The sequence below is a fragment of the Peromyscus eremicus genome, chromosome 8a (assembly GCF_949786415.1).
Source record: "Peromyscus eremicus chromosome 8a, PerEre_H2_v1, whole genome shotgun sequence".
NCBI classification, from domain to species: Eukaryota; Metazoa; Chordata; class Mammalia; order Rodentia; family Cricetidae; genus Peromyscus; species Peromyscus eremicus.
Window position 1 is genome coordinate 66121521 of NC_081423.1, and position 26622 is coordinate 66148142.

At 50.3% G+C, this 26622-nt stretch overlaps 3 protein-coding genes across 3 annotated transcripts in view; 2 read left to right on the plus strand and 1 right to left on the minus strand.

Annotated features, from left to right (window-relative positions):
• Nucleotides 1-1804: 1804 nt before the first annotated feature.
• On the plus strand, nucleotides 1805-8406 carry Fndc8 (fibronectin type III domain containing 8). Its single transcript, XM_059271345.1, has 4 exons — nucleotides 1805-2097; nucleotides 6118-6487; nucleotides 7204-7440; nucleotides 7943-8406. Exons 1-4 carry the CDS (start codon nucleotides 1886-1888, stop codon nucleotides 8093-8095), a joined length of 972 nt encoding a protein of 323 aa, XP_059127328.1. The 5' UTR covers nucleotides 1805-1885; the 3' UTR covers nucleotides 8096-8406.
• A 1021-nt stretch (nucleotides 8407-9427) lies between these two features.
• Nle1 (notchless homolog 1) lies at nucleotides 9428-17586 on the minus strand. Its single transcript, XM_059270680.1, has 13 exons — nucleotides 17569-17586; nucleotides 17321-17470; nucleotides 16270-16487; nucleotides 15453-15532; nucleotides 14599-14675; nucleotides 14369-14466; nucleotides 13921-14113; nucleotides 13330-13465; nucleotides 13161-13207; nucleotides 12247-12449; nucleotides 10361-10520; nucleotides 10199-10269; nucleotides 9428-9693 (listed from the first exon to the last, which is right to left on the minus strand). Exons 1-13 carry the CDS (start codon nucleotides 17584-17586, stop codon nucleotides 9681-9683), a joined length of 1464 nt encoding a protein of 487 aa, XP_059126663.1. The 3' UTR covers nucleotides 9428-9680.
• Nucleotides 17587-21046: 3460 nt separating this feature from the next.
• The window catches only part of Unc45b (unc-45 myosin chaperone B), a 28934-nt gene continuing 23358 nt past the window's right edge, over nucleotides 21047-26622 (plus strand). Inside the window, exons 1-5 of the mRNA XM_059270681.1 lie at nucleotides 21047-21214; nucleotides 21711-21747; nucleotides 22407-22582; nucleotides 24246-24335; nucleotides 26369-26579. Coding sequence (XP_059126664.1) covers nucleotides 21047-21214; nucleotides 21711-21747; nucleotides 22407-22582; nucleotides 24246-24335; nucleotides 26369-26579 — 682 coding nt within the window. The remainder of the gene's footprint in view (nucleotides 21215-21710; nucleotides 21748-22406; nucleotides 22583-24245; nucleotides 24336-26368; nucleotides 26580-26622) is intronic.

The window sequence follows — 26622 nt, forward strand, 5'->3', positions numbered from 1 at the left end:
CCTGGCTGTCTTGGAACTCACTCTGAAGACGAGGCTGGCCATGAACGCAGAGATCTGCCTGCTTCTGCCTCCACCTCCTGAATTTTGGAATTAAAGTCATGCACCACCACCACCTGGCATTTTCCAAATCTTTATTTTAGTGAGAGTAGGGGAATGCTTGAGGATTTAGAACATATAAAATATAGTTTACTGTGGAATATTCCTTTACACTGTATGAATTTATGTTGCTGTGATTGGTTTAATAAAGAAGCTGACTGGCCAATAGCTGAACAGGATAGATAAGGTTAGGCGGGAGAGCCAAACTGAGAAGGCTGGGAGGAAGGGCGGAGTCAGAGGAGTAGGGAGCAGTTGCAGAGAGAAGCAAGTGGGCATGCTGTTCTGAGAACAGGTGGCAAATACACAGATAAGAAATGTTGTTTGGGCCGGGCGGTGGTGGCGCACGTCTTTAATCCCAGCACTCGGGAGGCAGAGCCAGGCGGATCTCTGTGAGTTCGAGGCCAACCTGGGCTACCAAGTGAGTTCCAGGAAAAAAAAAAAATGTTTGGGCTGGAGAGATGGCTCAGAGGTTAAGAACACTGGCTGTTCTTCCAGAGGTCCTGAGTTCAATTCCCAGCACCCATATGGCAGCTCACAAGCATCTGTAATGAGATCTGGCTCCCTCTTCTGGCCTGCAGGGATACATGCAAACAGAACACTGTATACATAATAAATAAAAATCTTAAAAAAAAAGAAATGTGCCGGGTGGTAGTGGCGCACGCCTTTAATCCCAGCACTTGGGAGGCAGAGCCAGGCAGATCTCTGTGAGTTCGAGGCCAGCTTGGGCTACCAAGTGAGTTCCAGGAAAGGCGCAAAGCTACACAGAGAAACCCTGTCTCAAAAAACCAAAAAAAAAAAAAAAAAAAAAAAAGTTTAATTTAAATATGAGTTAGCTAGTAACAAGCCTGAGCTATTGGCTGAGCATTTTAATTAATATCAAGCCTCTGTGTCAGTTATTTGGGAACTGGCAGGCAGAAAAGTCCGCCTACAGTTTACTATTTTGAAATGTTCTTTGCCACATCCAGTGGAAGAAATAACCTGAGTGAGGTTCTGTTTCTCTCTGTATTTTGTAGTTGAAGGAATTGGGGCTCAATGGGACTTTTATTCTTCGAGTCACACAGGTAGTATGCGCAGAACTGAATCTCAAGTCCACGTCCAACTGCAAAGCCAGTGTTACTGGACTTGCTCTCTCCCCTCCCCGGAAGTTGTGGGTGTGCCTTCCACCTGTACTTTGGCTCTCTCCATAGCAGAGAAGTCTGGCTCGTTTTTAGAACCATTTCTCCAGGTTCACCAATTGCCTCGAATAATCTTTCAAGGTATTTGGAATTCTAGCACTAAAATCAGCTACTCTGTGAGCGGCACACCACAGTAAGCTTTTACTGTGCCTGTGCGACTGGCCACAGTGGGATTAACCACTGAGATGCCAGGATAGAGAGCCTCAGCCTCAGCCGGCAAGGTCTTCCTCTTCAGTGGCTCCTTGGCTCAGCCCAGGCGGTGTTTCTCTGTCACTAGCCTGCTCCTCCTCCCAGGACAGCTCTAGAGGGTGTCCTCCGAGGAGGACAGAGCAGCTGTGGCCACAAATGTGGCCTAGAAGGGGCCATGTGTGCTGGAAGGGGCCATGAAGTTTGTTTCTTGGCTCTGTTCCACCCCGACACAGGCTTTTGGTCTGTCCAGCTGCACAGCAAAGCTCACCTCCAGGGGTGGCTGGCCCCTAATTGTTACACTCGGTGATGATTGTGAAGTCAGCTCATTGCTCACCCATCCCACTCAAACTAAAGGTGGGACCTTTGCCTCAGTTTTCTCTCTGCTTCCTGCACGGTGGTGACAGCTCTGGTCCCACCTACACCAGATGGCAACCGAGGTGTTCTGTGAAGTGGGGGGTGGGGAGGAGGCTATACCGAAGAAGAAGGAAACGCTCAACGTTATGAATGTGATTGACCAACTGCCAAAGCCCTGTCCAAACTCCAAGTTTATTAACCGGTCTTTGGCTACCAAAGGCCTCCTGCTTTCCTCGGGACACAGCTTGGTCAGCCCCTTAGAGGAAGACACCACCGACGTCATGTAAGATACAATTCTGGGTCCTCTTTTTGAAGGCCGGGGAAGCTTTGCAGCCCACTCTGGAGTCCCTCAAGGAAGAACAAGTCAGGAGGTTCCCCAGGCGTCCCCTGAACCCCATGACAGTTTCTGAGAGCATGTGGGTTGCCTGCTCTAGGAGGCCTTTCTCGATCAGTCAGTTTAGGGTGCTGGGTGCTTACCACCAGCCCTGCCCCATTCTAGGCTTCTCTCCTTCATTTCTCCAACTTCATTGTCCTTGTCTACCTTCCAGCTGAGGTTCACTGGTCCTCTTAGTAAGTCTGGACTTCCTCTAACTTCATGCCACAAAACTCTTTTCCTCTTGGTGAGAAATATAACCCAGTGTCGAGCTGGCAATGCAAGACTGGGAAGCATAGTCCCTGCCTTCAAAGAACATCGGGCCTAGTGTGCGTGGTGTTGGTTGTGGGGGACGTCAGGCAATAAAGAAGGTGGTATGGTACAGCCTGGGAAATACTGTCACAGGGTGCCTTGAGAAACCAGAGGGGATTTCAAAAGGCTTGGGATAGTTTAGGACAAGGTGCAGGAAAGGGAGACCTCTTAGAGGAGGTGACATTTGAGGGAGATCTCCAGGGAAAGGGTTTCCAAGGTGATGACTGAGGTAACAGTACAGGTTCAATAGGGGTGACCCATGAGTGGGCCCTGGGCTTCGTTTAATGCTTTGCTGTCACTGTCTTGAGTCACTATATGGGTGTTAGGAATTGAATCTTTGCTCTTAACCACTGAGCCATCTCTCTAGCCCCACTCTTGAAATCCTTCATTATTTCTTAAAAAAAAAAACAAAAAAAAAAAAAACAAAAAAACAAAACTTTCTATACTTTAGTTCTCATTGGGATCCACAGACTGTGGGCTGGTTTAGATTAGAGAGAGGTATGTGTCCATTCTAGGTCACCATTATTGTGACCTGGACAAATGACTATTGTTTGTAGGAACTTTCATGATTTACTGGGGGGCGGGGAGGGGAGGAAATCTCAGGCAAGGATCCCTTTGTTCAAATCCCAAGTTCTACTGCTTAGATACATGGTCTCAGCCAAGTCCGCAGGCTAACACCCATCCAGCAGGGCTGCTGTGGAAATCAAGAAAGAGATGAGTCCAGAAAGCAGTCCAGGATCTAGGGGTCTTCTGTGACCCTTTAGTACCAGCATTTCCAGCAGGGAAGTCTGTTTTGTTGCTGTTGTTTTTTTGTTTTTGTGGTTTTTTTTTTTTTTTGAGACAGGGGTTCTATGTGTAGCCCTGGCTGTCCTGGGACTTGCTCTGTAGACCAGGCTGACCTCGAACTCATGAGATCTGCTTGCCTCTGCCTCCAGAGTGCTGGGTTTAAAGGTGTGCGCCACCACCGCCACACTGCAGTAGGTGACTGAAACAAGAGATTCTTAGGACAGTCTGACTAAAGGATGTCAACATCCTGACACGTCAGTCTACAAATACAGGACAGAACTTAAAGAGAAAGAACATCTGCTCCAAATGTCCTTCAAGGGCTAGTGTTGGGGTGAGGGCTGGATGTTCTGGACTGATCCAGATCTCTCAGGAGGTTGGTGGGTTAGAGCCTAGAGAGGGAGCTTCATATAGCCCACAGAGCAAACAGGAAGTAAGAATCTGGACTAGACTAATTGAGATTGGGACCTCTTTACAGGCCAGGAAAACTTAGCTGGTAGAAACCAGAATGATAATAATGATTAGACAAAGAATCAGAAGTCCCAGAGCATATCACAGGGGAAGGATCAGTCTGTGATGTTTAGTTTTACTTATATGTATGTGTGGATCAAAGTTGTTCTTTTTAGGGATTTGAAAGCTAATTTTTTTGGGGGGGGGATTGGTGCACTTCAGCAAGACAATGCAGGGTCATGTATTTTCTTTGTAACAGCAAAGAATAGCAATAATATGCATATGTATGCAGGGACTGGAGAGATGGCTCAGTGCTTAAATGCATTTATTGACTGGTCTACCAGAGGACCAAGGTTTGGTTTCCAGCATCCATATGATGTCATAACTATCTGTAACTGTAGTTATGGGGAATCCAATATCCTCTTCTGGCCTCTGCATGCATGTAGTATACATACATACATGTGGCATACATACATACATGTAGGTAAAACACCAACACACATAAAGTAAGTTCAAAAGCAACAACTATTCATGTCACACACACACACACACACATACACACAAAAACAAAACAAAACAAAAAAACCAAAAAACACCCAACAAAACAAAACAAAACAAAAAACCATGAAACAGACAAAACCACTGAAGCCTCTGATACATATAGTACATCAGTACAGACAAATCAAAACACAACACAGCAAAATCCAAGTTTTGGATAGGTATGTATGTGCTGGATGATGCTTCTTATTTATAGAGTCTAAAGACATGCAAAAAATAGGTCTTGTCTCGAGTTAATATACATGTGCAGCAAGCCTAAGATGACACATAGCAAGTAATAAACAGAAGAAAAAAAAATCTTACTCTGCTGGCTGTGTCTGCTGGAGGATATATAGTGTGAGAGAGGCATCCAGGGGTCTTAGTAATGCCAATATGTCTTAATATCTGAGTTTGGATAAGAGCAAAGAAAAGTGTAATATGTTATTCTTGGTGTGGTGTGTGTAAAATACCCTCTAATTAAAAAAACAAAAACAACATAAGAATGGGGGATGTCTTAGTTACTGTTCTATGGCTGTGAGGAGACACCATGACCAAGGCAGCTTATTGAAGAAAGCATTTACTTGTGGGCTTGCTTACAGTGTCAGAGGCTGAGTCCAATATCATCATGGCGGGAAGCATAATGGCAGATAGGCAGGTGTGTGTGTGTGTGTGTGTGTGTGTGTGTGTGTGTGTGTGTGTGAGAGAGAGAGAGAGAGAGACAGAGAGACAGAGAGACAGAGAGACAGACAGACAGAGACAGAGACAGACAGAGAGACTGGGCTTGATGCCATAGTCTTGTATTTTTATTTTATGTGTATTCTTTTTCCTACACGTATGTCTGTGAAGGTGCCAGATCCTTTGGAATTGAAGCTACAGACAGCTGTGACCTACCATGTGGGTGCTGGGAATTGAACCCAGGTCCTCTGGAAGAGCAGTCAGTGTTCTTAACCACTGAGCCATCTCTCCAGACCCAGTGCCAGCTTATGAAACCTCAAACCCTACCTACAGTGATACACTTCCTCTAACAAGGCTATACCTCCTAGTCCTTCCTAAACAGTTCCACTAACTGGGGACCAAGTTTTCAAACATATGAGCCTGTGGGCCATTCTCATTCAAACCATGACAGGGGAACAAGGGTTTTTGTTTCGTTTTGCTGAGTTTTTATTCTTTTTTGAGTCAAGGGTCTCACCATACAGCCCGGACTGGCTTAGGACTTTTGATCCTCACACCTCAGTCTCCTGAATTCTAGGATTACAGGTGTGTTTGTGCCACCTCACCCAGGAGAACAAGAGCATTCCTCCAATATATGTATTGCATATAATATAGACTATTAATTTTATGTTTTATAATTAATATTGTTAGAAGTTATTAGAAAGTAAGTAAATACAAATTACATTGAACACAAAGTAATAGAAAAGAAATATTAACAAAGACATTATTTCAATTTATTACTTTCTTATTAGGTACTTGCAGACATTTTTCTTTACTCAAGTTGGTTGCTGTGGTCAATTCCTGGGACCCTTGTACCCCATTTTGGTGGGAGGACTCAAAAGTTTTAGCAGTTTCTCAAATTAAGTGGTTCTCAGAGCACTTAATATCAGAACCACCTGAAGATCTTACTTAAAATGTAGCTTTCATCCCCACCAGGGACCAGGAGCTGAGAATCTGCAGTTTTAGTGAGCACCTTGGTGGATTTGAGGCCCTGCGGCTGCTGAGCAGTAGCATGTTCCAAGCTGTTCCACAGTTGGGGATGCTGGTAGAGCCCCCAGGCCATGTATTCAGGGTTCCTCAGGCTGCATGGGTTGGGGTAGCCTCCTTCATCTGACATCCATATCCTCCCCACTCCAGGAAGCAGATGCCAGTGGAAGATTCTGAATACAGCTCAGATGACACTAGTATGTCCCCCATATCATCCACTCTGATGAACCCCATCAAACTGGCTGTGACTCAGCCCAATAACAGCTTCTTTGCCGGAATGCTGGAGGGTGAGCTGAACAAACTCAGTTTATCGTCACTGACCAAGAACAGAGAAAATGAGAACCTGGCCATCTGCCCCCGCTCATCTAGGTCCCAAATAGCCCCCGCGGGCCTGTTGGACCTTGACAACCCTGCACTGGACACAGACACCTCCTCAACACACTCTGAGTCTTCTGTGGTCCTGGATGTACCAGAGGCCCCCTTCATCTGCGAGCACACTGTTGGCGATTCCACAGCTATGGTATGCTTTCCTCTTGGCAAAGGCTTACAGTGTAGGCAGTGAACTAAGCTCCATGGAGAGTGTGACCTCAAGTTCACGGTTTAGGGAGGGAGGCAGGCAGGGGAGGGGTGGTCCACGGAGCTTTAGTGCAGGATGAAATGGGCTCACTGCTTTCCCCCGCTCAATGCAGAAGAGATTAAGATCAGGTTTTTCAGAAACTCAGAGAAAGCTTACTTCCAGCTGAGCAAGGGCTGGAGCTGGGAAGTGTAGAAGCAAGCAGCCAGTGTGTCTGTTTCTAACCGAGGGCTTCGGACAGTCATGTTCCTCCAGGCCACCTTGTCAATACCTAGACTCCCAGGCTCCATGCCTAGGGGAGGAGGCCTGATAATGCGCATTGTTTACATAGTCCCAGATAATGGAAACAATATGGTAAGTCCCTGAATATGAGTCAGACATTTAGTCCGTCATTTAGCTGCTATGTGACGGCCTCTCTGCAGGTGGTGGAAAAGAAGGTTTCCATAGGTAGCTTTCCCTGGCCACTTAGGTCTCTGGAATGAGCACCCTATGGCGGAGTGGTGGGCGGAGCTCCCCCTCTTCTCAGTGTTACTGGGTGGTTGCCCTTTCCTCCAGACATGCCCGATTGAGTTCCAGTAGGAACAGGAATGGAAGCGCCACTGTGACCTCTCTCTGCGGGGCCAGGCTAGACCTGAGGAAGCCTGGGCTCTCTCTCCCCCTAGATTTCCTGGACTTATGCTGTGGGCAAGCAGCAGGTCAGTTTCTACCAGGTGCTGCTGCAGGAGGCGACCAAGCAAGGCGACAAGGAGAAGCCCAAGGTCAAGAACCGCCCCTGGATCTTCAACAAGATCCTGGGCACCACTGTCAAGTTGATGGAGCTGAAGCCGAACACGGGTTACTGCCTTACTGTCCGCGCAGCCAACACAGCGGGGGTGGGGAAGTGGTGTAAGCCTTATAAAGTAAGTCCTGGAAGCAGCAAGGCCCAGGGCTAGGGAGGGAGTCCCATCCAGAGAACGAAGGTGCTGAAGGAAAGAACCATCGGCCCAGATAGGTGAAAAACTACAAGCCAAAGACCAAACAGGAGGCAGGAACCCCCCCAAGCCTCATGTCCTTGCTTTCCTTATGCCTGGGCCAACAAGCATTAATTCCAGACTGCTGGTTTAGGGTTAAGCTGTTCAGGGCCCATTAGAAATGCAAGCTGGTAACTGTAGTAGTATTGCCACAGTGTTCATTTTCTAAAGCTGTGAATTCTCATATATCTCAATTCCAGTAACTGTGAGTGAGGGGAAAAAGGGAAGAGACCAAAGGGAACAGCTTGTAGGTGTCCGGGGTCTAGGGTAGAGAGAACCACACTGTGTTGCATGAAGCTAAGATCTCACTTAGCAAGAGGTTGACGGAGAAGAGTGAAGGGCCAGGCTCTAGCCTGGGAAGGCATCCTGAGGGTGCTTGTTCTTATTTCAGTTTGCAACCGTGCCTACCGACTTCAACAGCTTCCCCGAGAACAATCCCATCCAGGTCACCGTGCAGCGCAAACAACCTCAGCGGAGAACCGTGTCCATGACGATGGAGGAGATGCGGAGGATGGAGGATCTGGAATACCTATATCCGTATTAGGGGGTGTTGGTCGAGGCTATCCCCTGCCCACTGTCAGTCTTGGCCCTGGGTCCTCGGGAACCAGAACCATGAGATGGACTGTACCACCAAGTACCAAGAACCACTAGTTAGCCTGTCAGCCAAGGGCCTGGGGGCAGATGTACTGGAACCTCACCCTTGGGTCGAGGCCAAGGATAGACATAAGCCCCATTCACTGAGACACCTTGGGCTGGGCCACGCTTAGCCATTGCCCAACAGCTGCTAGGTGCCCTCCTTCCTCCCTGACCTGGCTGGTTCCAGGTCCCTCATTAAAGAACTGAAGGCCCAACCGATACCCCGAAAGTCTGCTTCCTGTTGCCCTAAATCTAAGCTGAGCCGGAGCACCAGCCTCTTGTCAGAACTAACAGTCCAGCATGAGAATAAGGATGACTGGTGACAGGCTGACACTCAAGACTACGAGCCCAGCTTTGTGGGGGCGGATACTCTAGCTAAATCCTAGCTCTTCCCTCGTGAGGTACCAATAGGTCATTGTCTCCTGGGGCTTGGGTTGCTCATCCTAATATGTGAGGCCAATCAGGGATAGGGTCAGGGTCAGGGACACAGCAGAAGCGCCTGACCCCAAGCCTCTCCTGCAGTCCTAATGTGTGTGGGGGGGCTGACCACCACAACTGGGTGACTGTGCAAAACTGTAACCGTCCCAAATGGAGGTGGGAAGCACACGGATCCAGTGTCTGGCAGACTCAGGAATTCCTCCACAGATGACTGGAGGCCATGAACAGACAATGCTGAGCCCCAGCTAACTATTTACAGCAAGAGAAAAGGAAGGTAGGTTTGTGCAGGGCAAAGGTCTCTCAGTCAAGGCCTGAAACACTGGGACACCCTTCACCCCTTCAAGGTCCTCACAGAGCACAGGTCCTCATCATACTGTGTTCCACACCACTGGCCCCTACCCCCAGGTGGAATGGCCCTGGCCTTCCTCTCTAGCCTGAGGGCCTAGCACAGCCCTAGGGATCTGGCAGGGCCTCAGGCAGAAGGGCAGGAGAGACAGCGGCAAGCCTCTGGGTTTGAATACCAGAGTCCCCGTGAGCAGGCTGAGAAGGGTCTCTAGACGTAACTTTGGTTGGTACAAACAGGCGCACGGCCAGAGTGACCGCGGACAGTAGAGCCTCGGCCTTTCCTAAGGTCACTGTCACACTGCTCTCTCCCTTACAGTGAAGCAGCAGGAAGGGCAGCTAGGAAGCATGGGCTGCTGTCACACGGTGCAAGGGAGGGGGACACACGGACCTTCTCAGAGGCCTCAGCTGACCATGGGGTTATAGGACAGGGACTTGCAGCACGAATATACAATATGTTATTTATTTGGCCACACAGCTGAGGGTCCGGGCCTGTATGGCTGGCACTTTGGAAAAGGGACATGGGGACCAGAGGCTTTCCCAGTGCCGTCAGCAGCAGCCGGAAGTGCCCACGGCTTAGCTCCACGTTGTGACTTCCTAGGACTGCCACATGCAGACCACCTGTCCTGGGCAGGTGGCCACCACGTGCTTTGGTCTCTGGCAGGGCAGGCGGAGGCTGAGTCCAGGTAGGGGTCAGGAAGCTGTGGAGTTCTTCATCTTCTCCATCTGTGGGGGAGAGTCGTCATGGGAGGGATCCATGCTGCCTACAGCCCTGTCAAGAGCTTGACACCTACTCTAACTCTGAGACTCATCTATGTGGTAGCCCCCTCCAAGACCCCGCTCCTTCCCTCAGTCCTGCCCCGCGATCCTGCAGCGCCCACCACCCGGCGTCAAGTTGCGCTCACAAGCCGAGTGCGTTAGGTGTCAGTGTTCTCCTCTGTGACCCTCCTGTCTAGGAAGGTGCTGCTGTACCTGCACACTGACAGAACCAGGATCTGAACCCGGGTCCCATGAGTGCAAAGCCTGAAATCCTAATAGTGAACTACTGCTGCACTGTGGAGACCTATAGGTTCCTCCAGGGTCTCCCATAAACCCCTAGCTCTATCTCCCATGGAGAATCTGGCTCCCACTTCCCTCCAGAGCATAAGAACGTGTTCTGAATTCCATGCCATGGCAAAGAGCAGAGGCCAGGAGACCCGAACACCTCAGTCTTTACTGCACCCCCACTCACATCCGGAGGCACTTGTCTTTCCCGCCGCTTGCTACTCTCTGGCCATCTGGACTCCAGTCGACAGCATATACCTAAAAAGAAGTTGGGCAGGAGAGTGGTAAGGGCAAGGGGGCTAGGGGCCAGGGCCAGGGCCAATCCCAGCCCCCACAGGGTTGGTCTCACCTCATCAGCATGGCCAGGCAGGTCTGTGGCCAGTTTCTGAGCCTTCACATCCCACACCTTCAGTGTGCTGTCACTGCTACCACTGACCAACAGCCGGCTGTCGGCCGACCAGGCAATCTGGTACACGGCAGCCACGTGGCCACGCAGGGAAGCCAGGTACCTGAGCCAGGGGAAGCCAGGGATGGATATTAGATCTTCAATATGTCCTCTGTATCCACAACAGTGGTTCTCAACCTTGGCTACCTGCTAGCATTGCCCGGGCCCATGCTAGACCATTTTAATCATCACTGGCCATTACTACTGTGTGAAACTTCTCCAGGTGAGCTGCTCTGAGGCTGCCTCCTGCTAAGCCTCCAGACCCGCATGACTCTGCATGTCTGAAAACCCAATGTGCCACCTGCTTAGCCCATCTGCCTGATGCCCTCCAACACAACAGGTGCCAGCTGACAGGTGGCATGGAGTACCACAGCGGGCCAGGCCCAGCTGGAGCGTTCAGGTTAACAGAGTCTGGCTGTGACGTCTGGATAAGCTGGATAACAGGCCTGGGACTGTTTCCTGGCTTTTTTTTTTTTTTTTTTCCTTTTTGATTTTTCAAGACAGGGTTTCTCTGTGTAGCTCTGGCTGTCCTGGAACTCGCTTTGTAGACCAGGCTGGCCTCGAACTCAAAGATCTCCCTGCTTCTGCCACCTGAGTGCTGGGATTAAAAGCAGGTATTTCCTGGTTTTCTAAAGGAACTGAATTACCACGTCAAAGAACTGCTGTATAAAAATACACAGCAACAGACATTCTGTCTCTGCTCCCACACACTCATGCCTCTTTTCCAACCCAATAATGGTTGGTGTACCACGCCCCCTCCATTCAGGGCCTCTCAGATGTTAACTGACAGCACAATCACCAGGTGATCTTACAAAATGCAGATTCTGATTCACAAGGTCTGGACTGGAGTCCACATTTACATTTTTCAAGATTTATTTAATTTTATGTATATGAGTACTCTATCTGCATGTGCCAGAAGAGGGCATCAGATCCCATTACAGATGGTTGTGAGCTACCATGTGGTTGCTGGGAATTGAACTCAGGACCTCTGGGAGAGCAGCCAGTGCTCTTAACTGCTGAGCCATCTCTCCAGCCCCCCACAATTGCATTTTTAACCTTTAAAAGACATGTATTTTTATTTATTTTTTTAAAATTTTTTTTAAATCGTTTTTTTTTAAAGATTTATTTATTATGTATGCAGTGTTCTGCCTGCACATATCCCTGCAGGCCAGAAGAGGGCACCAGATCTCATTACAGATGGTTGTGAGTCACCATGTGGTTGCTGGGAATTGAACTCAGGACCTTAGAAAGAACAAGCAGTGCTCTTAACCTCTGAGCCATCTCTCCAGCCCCCGTATTTTTATTTTTAAATAAATACATGACTGCAGGTGCCTGTGAAGGCCAAAGGCATAGGATCCCCCTGGAGCTGGATTCAGGTGGTTGTGAGCTACCCGATGTGGGTGCTGCGGAGTGGACTTGGGTCCTCTCCAAGAGCAGTATACGCTCTTAGCTGCTGGGGCATCTCTAGACCCCTACACTTTGCATTTCTGTCTAAGTTCCCAGAGATGCTGGTGCCATTGGCGTGTGGAACACCCTCTGAGGACATACTCAGTCCTAGCTACTGTTCACCTTCTCTAGGGCTGCTGCATCCCTGGCTCTGTGGCTAGTCCGAACATTTAGTGCTGGCCCTAAAGATGCCATCTTACTAATCCAAGTTCAGTGTATGTGTCAGAGAGACGTGTGACCTGAGGAAATCAGACTCCACCAGTGCCACACAAGTAGCAAGTGGCGACACCAAGCTCATGCCAAACCCCACCGCTAATAAGGGACGGCCCCCACCCTGCACTCACTTGCCGGTCCTGCCATCCCACAGCTTGATGGACTTGTCGAAGGAGGCACTGGCCACGATGCGGGAGTCCGGAGAGAAGAGCACCTGGTTGATGAGGGCCTGGTGTCCTGTCATCCGTGCGAGGGGCTTCTTGTCCTCTGCTGGGGACCACAGGAATAAGGTGAAGTCGTCTGAGCCAGATACCAACCGCTCTGGGCCTTGGCCCTGGGCAAGAAAGCACACCATGTTTGTTGGATGTGGTCAGATACTGGCTACGCAGACAGCAACAGAAGCCAGGACCAGGGACATGAGGCCTGCCTGGGACACAAACACCAAACTCCAGGTGAGCCCATGAGGAGAAGGAATTCTATATGCGTGGAAGGAGTCCTAAGACACAAACCAATGTACAGAATGGAGCTGAAAGGGGATGGCTTTTGTATTTTATGTATGTACACTCTGCGCACACCGAGCGCATGAATGGCCATACTGGTAGCACTGGATGCTTCCAGAAGGGATGCATGACTGGGTGAAAGATGGGAGATGTTTCATGATCTTTTTGTATCTTTTGAACCTTAGACCATGTAAATATGTTCCTTAAATAAGAACGGAAAAAAGAGACAACAGTAGCAAGTAAGATAATAAAAGTTAAATGACGCCCAGTCTTTAAGATTTGAAGATTATAAAGGATGAGGACCAAGAACAAGCTCCTGTGACCAGATGAGAAAGAGTCCTGAGCCAGGCGGCGGTAGCGCATGTCTTCAATTCCAGCACTCGGGAGGCAGAGGCAGGCCGATTTCTGAGTTTGAAGCCAGCCTGGTCTACAGAGTGAGTTCCAGGACAGCCAGGGCTGTTACACAGAGAAACCCTGTCTTGGGGGAAAGAAAAAGAGGGGGAGGGAGGCTGAGCTGGGGCTGCAAGCTGGTGGCACATACTCACCCGCACAAGGTTGTAGCGGCTCGATGCTCTCTCCTTCAGCTCTTTCACTGTGCAGGTACCGAAGGAGAGAGATAAAGAACAAGACTGGTTAGACATCTGACATCCACGCACTAGGCTGAAGAACTGGCTTCTTTCCAGGCAGCCTGCTCCCCTCCCACCTCTCACTCACAGGACCCCTGCAGGTCTTGGGCATTCACTGTGGCTTCAGCAGGCTCAAAGGCCCCTGTGCGCAGGGCATAGTCTGTGCTGAGTGCCATGGTGTTCACCCAGTGGCCGTGACCTTGAAGAGTCCGGCACAGTACACCCTAGGGCGAAAAGAGAAAGGTCAGACATACACAAACACACACTTACACACCCGAAGATCAGGGGGAGAGATCATACCCCATACCCCACCACGGGATGGGTAACAGGACAAGAATCAGGAACCCAAGAATCCATCACTCATGCATGGTCACCTTAGTCAAACCACACCTGGGGGCTCACGCCCCTCTTTATTTGAAAAGCTAGACTACTGGCCTGTTTCAGGGCAGAGAAGTACATCGGAATAAAAGGGTTTACCTAGTCCAATGGGATTGGGATACGGTAGGTGGCAAACAACTCCATAACAAGCCAGAATCCCCACAACACTGCAGCACTAACCACTGAGTTGCTGTTCCAGGAGGACTGGCGGGACTCCCAATATAATTCTGGAAACACCAGACTCACTGGCACCTGCACCCATGACCCATGAGACCGGTTTCTGAATGTTCCCAGCCCTTACGTCATGGGCCCTCCAGACTTTGATGGTGCGGTCCTGGGAAGCAGAGTATAGAAGCCCATCACCTCCCCAGCGGAGGCAGGTGACTGACTGCGTGTGCCCGGTGAGGATGCGTTCACAGCGGCCTGCGGTTGTGTCCCAAACTCGTACGCTGCCATCTTTGGAGCTGCTGGCCACATATCGGCACTCGGGGTTCCTGGTCAAGGGGGAAGTGTAACCTCAGGTCTGATCTGGCCATGACTGCCCATAGCGTGTTTCAATCCTGACTCAGAGGCTGAGGACAATTTCTTGTCAGCTTTCTGACTGCATAGCCAGGCTGTGCTCAGGTCTAGGATGAGCAGCCGCCTCCAAGCAGCAGGGTGTGTGGCCATGGAAGGCCAAGCTGTTACTGACTTCTCACTCTCTCCAGAAAATGTCTCACGTCTCGGCTTGGTGGCTTGGTGTCACTTACATGTGAAGGGGCTCCCAGCTCAGGCCTGTGATCCACTTGCTGTGACCAGCGAGGGTCCTGCCCACCTGCATCCCCGTCCGTGGGTCCCACAGGAGAATCTGAAGGACAGAAGCTCTTAAAATAACTTTCTGCAACCTGTCCTAACAAATAAACACCTCCCAGCTACCCCCCAACACACCCTTCAAGACCTCAGAGGCCATTCTCTGCCCATCCATCCTGATGTCTCCTACCTGGCCATTCTTGCAGCCTGAGGCCAGTTTCTTGCCATCTGGGGACCAGGATATGCTAAGGACCCAGTGCCGGTGTCCTGTGAAAGCAGGGGAGGGAGAGAGGAGCTCCATTCATCTTTATCTCTAGCCAGTGCCCAGCGCTGTGTGGCAAATTGCAAACCCTCCTTAACCCACTGCCGTGTAAATGAACTGAACTAAAGAGGGCGGGGGTGGGGGTGGGGGTGGGCACAGGCCAGGCGCCACGGCTGTGCAGCTAATTCGGCCACGTTCTAGTAGTCAGTACTTGACACGTGGTATGAGGTGTTTCTATACACACCACCCCTTCTTCTACCAGCTCGAGGATAAAAAGCAAGAACCACTCTCATTCTCCAGATGCAAAAACTAAAGTTTAGCTAGGGAGCACACCCTGCAGTGGACTCCTCTGGGGGTCCCCAGACCAGCAACAGAACATAACAACTTCTTAGAAATGGATTCAGGCCCCACGCTCGAGCTGCTGAAAAAAAAAAAAAAAAAAAAAGCTCTGGAGAATGCGGGGTGTGGGGAGCAGTTAGGGACCTAGCTGGCATGTTGTAGTTCAACAAGCCCTCCAGGTGATTCTGATCTATGCTAGGTCTGAAAACCCTTTTGGCAAAGGTTGATATCAAGTCAGGCTGTCCCTACTACCAACGGTTTGCTCCTCCCCACACACGTTGGTCCAGTATCTGTTTGTTTCTAAGTGGCTGACTGGCTTCCAGGGACAGGCAGCCGTGAACAGGATGCTAATGGGTTCGATCCTTCTGAGTCCTACCAGGAGCCACCGGAGCTAACCACTTGGCATGCATTAAGATCCCTTACACGGTTAAATGCACACTGACCTTTGCACGTGAAATGCGGCGTCTCGGTGCTGAGATCCCAGAAGCGCACAGTGGTGTCTCCGGAACCACTGGCCAGGTACCTGGGGAAGAGAGGCCGCTTGACTGCTGCAGTGGTGGGGCCCACCCTGAGACACTGCACATGTGCATTCCTGCTGCCTATCCAACCATCTTCTGGGAACAGACTCTCCTTTCCTGAGAAGGAGAAACAGGACACTGATGCCACCTGGAAAAGACCCCAGGACGCCACTTCTCTCTTCCTCTTTCCTGGCAGGAACAGCTACAGTTATAACCAGGGTTTGTTTTTTTTTTCCCCTCTTTTTCAAGACAGGGTTTCTCTGTATAGTTCTGGCTGTCCTGGAGCTCGCTATATAGACCAGGCTGGCCTTGAACTCAGAGATCTGCCTGCCTCTGCCTCCCCGATGCTGGGATTTAAGACGTATGCCACCACCCCAAGTGCTGGGACTGAAGGCATGGGCCACCACACCCAGCTCAACTGTTGAGCTGGAATACTTGAGAAGTACTGTGAGAAGAAACGATTCATTTTCACAGGGAAGTAACAGATAAAGAAATCTGACTTGTTTAAGTGACACAGCTTGGAAAAAACAGGGTGGATCAAATCTCCAGAGGTCCAAGACAGGCTCTTTCCAGGCAGGTAGTGTTAGCCTTTGGGGACCCAACCCCAATAAGATTGCAACTTGAGTCCAGATCTCAAGTCTGTGGCAGACTGCTTAAGACCCTATGGATCATAACTCAGGAGTGCTCTCTCCACCCCAAAGGCTGCACCTCCAAATCCCACTGACTCTGCCCAGGTCCTTACTTTCCCGTAGGACTGAAGGCCACAGAAATGACTGCTTCGCTGTGACCCTCCAATGAGCTGGTGCACCGTGTCACGGCACGTACTCTGAAGATAGCCTGGGGCTGGTAGATGATGTCTATGATTTTCTCTGTCTCCACAGACTGGGACTCTAGCGTCTTCCCCAGTGAAGACACAATCTCAGCATCGTGGACATAGAAAGCCAGGGGTAAGGGCTCCTCCTGAGGGCAAGAAAAATGGAGTAAAGGGCAACTGCCACAGAAGGATGAGCCTCTGTCCTCAGTTGGGGGAAAGCTTGCTCCCCAATGGGCTGTGGGGGGATGAGGCTGTCTTTTTCCAGCCACCTCTCTTGGGATTCCCTCACTATTCCCCACCAAGCACAACCTTTTAAAATTACGGAGGAGTAATCCTCGGCAACTCACAGAATTTTGAAGCCCTTGAGCTGCATCTCAGAACACAGGGAAGTAAAGATTAATATCCCCACTTGGTGGATTTTTAAAAAATGCTTAGTGCAAATAAGTAATTAGCTTAAAGCGCTAAACCTGACGACTAATTCAGGTCCTTGGTATTTTTAAGGTCTAGGATGAGAGTCAATACACAGCATCATATACTGTTTTGGAAATCATCGACATTATGCTGCACCTGTAAATCGGTGATGGTTAAAAACGCAGACCAAGGTGGTCCACCAGCTGCATCTGTAAGCCTGCCATTCCTCCCCAACAGAGGGCAGCATTAGTAACACGGGCAGAAAGGTTAAGAGCACAGGATTTGAATCTGGTCAGACCGATCTGGGTTCCAATGCTCAATTAATCCAACAACTACTGCGTACCACCACGCGAATAATTTAATCCCGCTGGGCATCTCTGTAAAATGGGGGTACTTATGTTGGGCTGCGCCAAGGAGTTACGGAAATACTACATCCGATGAATTCAAAACACAGCCTGTCCGCAGGTGGGTCGGCGTGGAGAACCTTTTTCCATGGACCGACCCACATCACCATCGGTGCGCCGTGGGGGTCCCCGGAAACACCGCGGCTTCCTCTCGCAGTGCTCACCTGGGCCAGCAGCGCGTTGCACACGAGCTGCAGCTTGTCGGGCGTGATGTCCACGGGCACGTCGAACGGGGAGCCCAGCAGCTGGCCGCCCTCATCCTGGAACTGCACGAGCAGCCGCTGCACGTCGCCGGACGCCGCCTCGTCCTGCGGAAACAAGCGGGGAGGCGGTCAGTCCCCCTCCGCCTCCCTCCGGCCTGGGGACCCCCACGCGGCGACGCGGCGTCCCCGCCCTGCGCGCGTACACCCACCACCACAGCGGCCGCCATCCTGCGTCCCCACGTGGAGGAGAAGCGAGGCAGAGGGATGGAGCGCCGCGTTTGTGTCGCGGGCCCGGGCCACAGCGCCCTCTGGTGTTCGGAGGAGAGAGTCAGGCGTGCAAGTGGAGTCACCAGGAGTCACCTCCGCGTCTTCTTCTACTGTGTCCCTCGCAGGCTATGATCTTTCACGCTCTTCACCACAGCGACTCTTGCCAACTTTAGTAGACCACGGATGCTGAAACGCAAAGAAGTTAGCTGATTTGCCCGCCTAACTCACAGAGGCAGGAAATGGAGAAGGGGTCCAGGCAGCATCCCCTTTTCTCCTGGGGTGGAAATCCAAACCAGGAAACTGTTGGATGGAGGCGGAAACTTTATTTATTGGTTGGTCTGTGCTTTTTATTTTATTTGTTTATTAATTTATTTACTTTTGAGATCGGCTTTGGGTGTGTAGCCTAAACTGACTTTGAGCGCCGTGATCCTCTTGCCTGTGCCTCCCAGGATGCTGGGATTACAGGATGGGCCACCATGCCCAGCTGTCCTGGCGTTTTTCTGAGCTCTTTCAAGCTGTGCCCCACCCCACTCCTATAGCTGTGGTTTTTTGCATAGGCAGTTTATTCTGTCTGGAACTGTTATGGACAGAATTGAGTCTCCGCTCACCTCATGTGTAAGTTGAAAGAATATAAAGCCTATAAGAAACTAATAAAAGTTAAAGGAGGCCAGAAAGGTAGATCCCCTAGCAGATGGAGTCACTGCCCTCACAAGAGGAAAAGCCTCCAAAGTGCACACCCGGTCCCTCCATTCTTCTCTTTATGTCCACATGGACCAGGCACACACAGAGGAGAAGCCATGTAAACCCAGAAGATGGCTGCCTGTAAGCAGGGGAGAGCAGCCTCACCAGAAGCTCACCCTTCTAGCACCTTGACCTCGTCCTCTCAACTCCAGAGCAGCGAGAAAGTACATGTCTGTTATTAAAGTCTCTCCCCCTGAGTATTCTGTTGTGACAGACTCCACAGACCCAGGTAGGAACCAATTCACAGTGTTCATGTCTTGCCTTAAATATACTCATTCACGCATACATTCATTCATCTGACAAAATGAACTGAGCAACTGTTCTCTGCCAGATAGTGTTCTGGGAACTTAATTGAGTTAATTCATAGATTAACTCAATTATCCTTTTTAAAGGAAGCCTTTCCTAGGACGTTCTTTCTTGTTTTGTGTTTACCAAGCATTCCGGCGTTCCTCATTGTCGGTCGTGTCCGCTAGTGTATAGGAGACCCAGAACAAATGCTTGTGGAATGAACTACTGAATCAGGAATTGAATGTAGGATCCCTTGGTCCAAAAGCTACAGAACCAAAGCGTCTCTGCTGGCAGTGAGATCCTTTGTCACATTGCCTCATTGTTTGGACCACAAATGAGGATCTGGGCTTGGGATCCCATGAGAGCAGGGAATCCATCTACCCACGCACGCACCCACTCATTTACCATTTAAAAAATGTGTGAGAACATGGACGTGGTGACACACAGCTCTGGTTCCAGCTGTTCAGGCGGTGAATTGCCTAAGTCTAGGAGTTTGAAGACAGTCTGAAGCCAGCTGGGAAAACAAGGTGAGAGAAACAAGAAACAGGCTCACGTGCTAGGGCTGGGCCATTTGTTCAACAGGGCAGTGAGACCTGTCCAAGGTCACATAGATGTACAATCCACATTCTGAAATCACAGCCCTGCTCACAGAAGCTACTGTGAGTGCCCCCATCTGTGGCTTTTCTTTGGTATCTTTCGGGCGTGTTTTGAAATATGTGGGAGGTGTGGGGAGAATAGAAGTAAGTGGAGCAAACCATAAAAATGAAGATGCCGCTGGGCGGTGGTGGCGCACACCTTTAATCCCAGCACTCGGGAGGCAGAGTCAGGCCGATCTCTGTGAGTTCCAGGCCAGCCTGGGCTACAGTGTGAGTTCCAGGAAAAGCTCAAAGCTACACAGAGAAACCCTGTCTCGAAAAAACAAACAAATAAAAACAAAAACAAAAACACAAAAGAATGAAGATGCCATTCAGCTAGCCACCCCACCATTCATTCATTCATAAATAAAACATGCCCAGAGCACTGTCTGCCAGGCTCCATACCTGGAATAGTGATAGGAGAAGTTCCTGAGCAGCATCCTTGACCTCCAGCAGCCGACACAGAAGGAGAGGAGAGTTCTGTCTCTGGGAGAGGACAGCCCTTTAAAGTTGGCTGCCAGGAAGCAAGTAATGCCTGCTCCCAGAGAGACCCCTCTGCCATGGTGATTGCTACTTTTGAAGAGAGCCTCCTCTTGTCCTGGGAGAGATCTGGCTCAAAGGACAGTGGGTGACAGTCCTTGAGCTTAGGGGATTCCAGGTCTGACCTGATGGAGAGAAAGAGAGCCCACATCCAAGGGAGTCACAGCCAGATGGAGAACTGAGTATATTCATCAATGCAGACAGGGAGAGATAGGAGATAATCGAACTCAAACAACAGCCCACCCATACACAGCAAGTCCTGCTGGGCTTTCCAAAAGCAGGCTCTTTAGAGCAGGGGTGTTATGAACAAGTATGAAGAGAAGAGAAGAAGGGATCGTCCTCCACTCTGCTCTCCTCCTCCCTCCACAGAGGCATTTCTGGAAGTCTCCAGAGGGACCTGGGCAGCTGCTGTGTGTCCAAGTCTATCAGCCCCTCAGCTGTCACTCTGCTCCCAAAATAGCAGTCGTGGGGGGAGGGTTGTTTATCTGGGATGGAGGTGGGGAAGGGGTGTTAGAAGTTTGCCTAGGCAGGGCAGGTCTCTCAATTCCCATCTCTTCTGGATCTTTCTCTTGGAGGTGTGAGTCCAAAGTCTTGCAGGACTGCCCCTAGGTGGGGTGGGTGCTCAAGGGCCAGAGGGTAGTAGTCATCTCTTCCATGTGGTCATGGATGTCCAGTCCAGGCAGGGGGAGGGCCCTGTATCAATGACAGCTTCCAGGAGCACCTGCCCCTGTGGCCAAATATAGTCTGGAGTCACTGGCTGGGGTGATAAAGTCTGCAGGGTGGGGGCTGGGAGCTGCAGACGGAAGCTGGCTGAGGTGGACCACAGAGCTCAGGAGCAGTACCTAGCAGGAGGCATCCCTGGGAGACTGTGAGTTTGGCTGGGAGACTGGGCAAGGAGAAGGACCCGAGGACTTTTAGGCCTGCAGGGAAGCTTGGGCCTTTGGGAAGGTGGGGGACGCCTGGTTGAAAGAGACAGCCAGGGAAGCACAGAGACTCTGACAGTCCTCTCAGTGAGGGGTCAAGTTCCAAGCAAATACCAATGTCCTTTGTTGGGGGGGTCAGTGGATTTGGGGGTGCTGGCGTGGATCCCTTCTGGGCAGAATCCCCACCCTACCTGGTGGAGAGGGAAACTTGAGGCTCTGGCTATCAGGCTAAGCGCCGTGCCCTGGGTATCCAGCAAGAGGCCGACCGCACAGGGCTTCCGGTATTCCCGCAGATGGCAGAGGCAGAAGCCGCACAACTGAAGGAGGATGGAAATCAGCATTTTCAGCGTCAGGACTACAAGGCGGCCACCAAGAGCTACAGCCAGGCCCTGAAGCTGACCAAGGACAAGGCCCTGATGGCCACACTCTACCGGAACCGGGCAGCCTGCGGCTTGAAAATGGTCTGGGGACAGGACAGCTTGGGTGGGCTGAGGGCGGTTAAGGCTGGAGACGAGGTCGTGATGGTCTGATAGAAATGAGCCGTCATCCTCTCACTATGCCATCTTGACCCCCTGAGTTGGAAACTGTGCTCTGACTGCCCAGGCCAGTGCTCTGGAGAAGCAGAAATCCACCAGTCACAGTTGGTATAGGTGCTTTTCAAATGTTGGGCCATTCCATCTAAGAACAGCCCTGTCACAGCCCTTCTTATCATTTCCATATTGTAGTCAAGAAACCCAAGGTTCATAGAGCACTAATAGCTTGGCCAAACTTTCCCAGGAGGAGCCGCCATTGAAACCTGGGGGTTGCCTGATGCCAAAGCCTGTACCAGGCATGGAGTGTGTCCTGGGCCTCTGATAACCTGTAGTTCTCCGGCTAACTTCTCCCTTCACCTAGAGGACACTGGTTATCTCTGCACTGGGTCCCCCACTAATAGAGTCTCTCGTTCTTGTTTCTCAGGAGAGCTATGCCCAGGCGGCTTCAGATGCTTCCAGAGGTGAGCTCCACACTTTCCCCTCACCTAGCATGGCTGCACAGGAGCGTGGATCTGGCTGCCATTGTTTGGAGGTGCTATGACAGTCTGTGGGTTCTGAAGGTCAAGGGACAGCTGGAGAAGGGAAGGAAACATCTGGCAATATTTAGCCCAGGGAAGGCAGCTACCAGGTGGGATAGAGAGGGATTAGTTCCACTTTGGGGGCTCCAGGGCCAGACTTAGGATCAAAGGACAAAAGGACAGGGAGGAGTTTGGATAGGAATAGGGAAAAGTTTTTTGATAGAGTTTCCTGGCTGCCTCAGAAAGGAGGGGGAAACACCCTATTTCTGGAGATATACAAGCACCAGTCAGATGGAATCCTGTGGTAGAGGAAGCCTTGGGAATCAGATAGAAGTTGGAGTGTGTGTGCTGGTGGGGGTGAGGGTGGTGGGAGGGTAGGGGGGGTGGGAGGGTGGGGGGTGGGGGGTGCAGGGGGAGATGACTTTGAAGCTTTCTGCCCACCTTGAGACTCTACGGATCTTTCTCCCTATCAAAATGATGGTATGAGCCAGATAGTTCAAACGGGCATCTCTAAGGAAGACATCTTTCCTGAGCAGTGGAATAGGGAGAGCAGTCTGTAGCCCAGTCCCCTGAGGATCTATCTGCCTGTCTCCCGTTTGCAGCCCTTGACATCAACTCTGCCGACATCAAGGCCTTGTATCGGCGATGCCAGGCACTCGAGCATCTGGGCAAATTGGACCAGGCGTTCAAGGATGTGCAGCGCTGTGCTACCCTAGAGCCGAGGAACCAGAACTTCCAGGAGACACTGCGGAGGCTCAACACCAGCATCCAGGAGCAGGTAAACCGGGCTCTGCCAGGGAGCCTTGGCTAAACCGGGCTCTGCCAGGGAGCCTTGGCTGCCTCCATCCCATCCATGGGGGAAGACGAGCTAGGGAGGTTGAGATGGGATGACAGAGTCAGCCCTGCCTCTTCAACTGTGAGCCGGAGACAGCATGGGACATGGGTAGTGTCCATCGAACAGCCGGGCAAGTACACCTACCTGTGAGAGGTGGAGAGAGCTGTACTGGGTGCTGGGTGAGGGCACAATCTACTCACGGCTACAGTTCTTTTAAATTTCAGACAAAAACTTTAAAAGGGAACCATGATCATGATTACCTAGTGAGTCTGCCTTGTGAGTCCAGGGGGACGAAGATAGTCTGGAATCCTTGGGAATCAGGGAGACTAATGAGGGACAGAGGGTCAGAGTCTGTGGGAACATGAGGTCTTTGCTAGGAATATGGACAAGGCATGGAGAGCCTGAGCCAGAGAAGAGGAGCCCTGCGTCCTCCTCACTGGCTCAGCTACTGACTTCTTTCTGATGGTCCCCTTAAGATGTCTCGGCTTCCTCCTGTAAGAGCAGGAGGGCAATAATAGCTCATTCAGCCATCTGCTCCAAGACTCAATAACTCCTGTGTGTCTGGAGCAGCCTGTGGCTGGACCAGGGCACGCTGTCCAGAGTGCAGACTCAGTGCTGGGGGAATGGAAAAGAGGAGGAGATGAGAAAAGGTGTGGGTAAAGGAGGAGCCTGCCCAGGCAGGCAGGGGCGAGAAGCAGCAGCTCTCAGCCATAGGAGGCACAGAAGGAGCTGGCCAGATGATCATTTAGGCCACATTGTGAAAGATCCGGAGTGGCACAGGGTGGGACGTGTGAGGGTCTAGACCCCCAGACAGAGTGGTTTCCACTTGCTTGGTGGGGTGCTTGAAAGACACTCCTGTTTTATGAGCCTGAACATAAATTTCTACTTTATGTTCCAAATTAAACATTTGGTAGGTGATTGTCTGTGAGATTCTACAAGTGGGTTGATGTCTTCCAAGGATGTTGTGATGATTATATGCGATAATGACTAGAAATAACTGGACTGAGAGCATTGTGGGTCAAAGAATTGATTTTGTTCACCTTTCTTTCTTTTCTTTTTCTATTTTTGTTTTTTTGAGACCAGGTTTCTCTATATAGCTCTGGCTGTCCTGGAACTCACTATGTAGACCAGGATGGCCTTGAATTCACAGAGATCCACCTGCCTCTGTTTCCCAAGTGCTGGGATTAAAGGAGTGCTCCACCATTCCAGCTCCTTGCTCACCTTTCTATCCCTGACATCTAGAACAGTGTCTGGCAGAAAGTGGTTATTCGGTTAACATTAAAATTATTATTAGCATCCTCATTATTATTAATTGTTATTGTTAGGAGGGGGGTGTGGAGGTTAGAGGAGGTAGAGGTTGGCTCTCTCCCCCGACCTTTATGAGGGTTTTGCAGATTGCCTCAGGTCTCCCGGCTTGCGCTGCAAACACCTTTCCCAGCTGAGACATTTCACTGGTCCTGGTTACCATTCGCTCAGTGAATAAGTGAATGGATGGGCTGAGGTCCAGAGTAGATCTAATATTTTCTGAGTTGCGTATGTGAAGAGTAGACAGAAATGATGTGGACCAGCTGCCTGCCTTTCTCAGAGCTCCTTCCTCTCTCCTCAGCTCCGTGTTCAGTTTTCCACAGACTCCAGGGTGCAGACTATGTTTGAAATCCTTCTGAACGAAAACAGCGAGGCTGATAAGCGGGAGAAGGTGAGTGATGCCCCATTCTTGTCAGCAGAGGGCGCTCTCGGCCCCGCGGCTCCTGACAAGCGCTTCCTGGGCCTATGGAGAAAAATTGGCTCCGAGTTAATCCCATTAGAAAACAGCACTAGCATGGTGGCGCACGCCTTTAATCCCAGCACTCGGGAGGCAGAGCCAGGCGGATCTCTGTGAGTTCGAGGCCAGCCTGGGCTACCAAGTGAGTTCCAGGAAAGGCGCAAAGCTACACAGAGAAACCCTGTCTCGAAAAACCAAAAAAAAAAAAAGAAAACAGCACTAACCAGAAGAAGGGCGAAGGTTGTGGTGAAGTCACTGAGGCGTGTGGAACTGCAGGGTTGGATGACATCTTTGTTTATCAGATATTTTGTTCAATGTGGAGTTTTTGGCCTTTGATTTTGATTAAAAAGTATTTCATTAAACATTACTTATCTGGATATTGGGCTTTTTGTTGCCTCCTAAAATTTTGCACCTACAGGAAATATCTAACTTGCCTCACTATAATTTTGGTTCCAAGAAACACTGACACATTCAAATAATGCCTTGTCTCATTTAGAAACACTGCAAAGAGATCATGCTGACATATTAAGAAAATATTAAAGTATTTACTGGTAACAGTCATCTTTTTAAAATTTTTTTTATTTTTTATTTTTTAAGACAGCCAAGTGGTGGTTGCCCATGCTTTTAATCCCAGCACTCGGGAGGTCGATCCAGGCAGATCTCTGTGAGTTCAAGGCCAGCCTGTTCTACAGAGTGAGATCCAGATCCAGGACAGGCACCAAAACTACAGAGAGAAACCCTGTCTGGAAAAAAAAAAAAGACAATGTTTCTCTGTGTAGCAGCTCTGGCTGTCCTGGAACTTTGTTTGTAGACCAGGTTGGCCTTGAACTCACAGAGATCCTTCTGCCTCTGCCTCAGTGCCTCTTTGTCCAGAGTGCTGGGATTAAAGGCGTGTGCCATCACGTTCCACTGGCAACAGTCATCTTAACCAAATCTTTTGCTCTTTCTCATGTTCCTTTCTGGTCCTTGAGTGAACATTGGAATGTTTTGCCTGTATTTCTCTAAGAACTTGGCCGATGACGCCTGTGAGGAAGGGTGGTGTATTAGTTCTGTGGTCAGTGAATTCACATGATACAAAAATGTACTTTACAACTTCTCTGAGGACCTAATGAGTCGTCATGGGTAAAGCAGCTCTGTCTGGAGAAGCACAAAGCCCTAGGCTGATAGCAGTGTTCAGGTCACGCTTACCTGACATTTGGGCCTCCTGCCTCTCCTGCTCCTTTCTCAGCTGTGGATTCTCTGGCTCTCCCCCTCCCTTGCATCCCGGGGGGCTTTGAAGGTTCGTGTATCTCAAGTGGGAAGACAGCAGAGTGAGAAGAGACTTGGTAGCCTCCTAGTCCTTTAGCTCAACTGCCTCATTTTTCAGATGAGATATCTGGGGGCTCAGAGACGTGTTCTGACTGGAGCCGGTCAGTAGCAGAACCTGAACTCACAGCCACGGGTTTTTGAGTCCTGTTCAGTGTGCTCTGTGCCCCACCATCTTCCACCTTCCCAGAACCCCGCAGCTTCAGATTCCCCAGAACAGATAACAGGAAAACAAAACACGTGACAGCCATGTTAAAAGAAAATGATTTCAAGGTGTAAAAAACTTTCACATTTCCATCTTTTCCTAGACCTTCTCCATCCATAGCAGGCATACAGTTTTATTTTAACACCACCACACACTATGTGAATCTATGACCCCCAGTTCCACTTGTCAGCATTGTTTCAGGTGGCTTTGTTGTATCTGTGACCTCCCCCACTGGCTGTGCCATATATTTATCAAGTTGGTCCTTATGCATGTTCCTTTGATGATGATGATGTTGATGATGATGATGATGTTCTTAGGCTGTTTCCAGGAGTAGGGCTGTAAGGGGACAGAATATACCAATGTTCTGAAGATGCAGTTGGTATTCTGACCCCTGCCCTAGGTTCATGGTCAAGGCCTCTATCCAGCTTCCTGACAACTTTCCTTGCTTCTCCCTCAGGCTGCCAACAACCTCATTGTCCTGGGTCGTGAAGAAGCAGGGGCCGAGAGGATCTTCCAGAGCAATGGGGTGGGCCTGCTGCTGCAGCTGATGGACACGAAGAGGCCTGAGCTGGTGCTAGCTGCAGTGCGGACCTTGTCTGGCATGTGCAGTGGGCACCGAGCTAGGGTGAGGGCCTGGGGATTGGGACAGGTGGTGAGGATGGCCGTGGGTCCAAGGAGGCAGAGGGTGGGTGGCACACAGGCAGGGCTGTG

Coding starts and splice junctions, on each gene's coding strand:
- Fndc8 (XM_059271345.1), top strand. CDS start 1,886: ATGGCAACCGAGGTGTTCTGTGAAGTGGGGGGTGGGGAGGAGGCTATA. Junction 6,488..7,203: donor TTGGCGATTCCACAGCTATG/GTATGCTTTCCT, acceptor CTCTCCCCCTAG/ATTTCCTGGACTTATGCTGT. Junction 7,441..7,942: donor AGTGGTGTAAGCCTTATAAA/GTAAGTCCTGGA, acceptor TTCTTATTTCAG/TTTGCAACCGTGCCTACCGA.
- Nle1 (XM_059270680.1), bottom strand. Junction 14,467..14,598: donor CAGGCTGCAAGAATGGCCAG/GTAGGAGACATC, acceptor TCTGTCCTTCAG/ATTCTCCTGTGGGACCCACG. Junction 13,466..13,920: donor AAGTCTGGAGGGCCCATGAC/GTAAGGGCTGGG, acceptor TTTTCGCCCTAG/GGTGTACTGTGCCGGACTCT.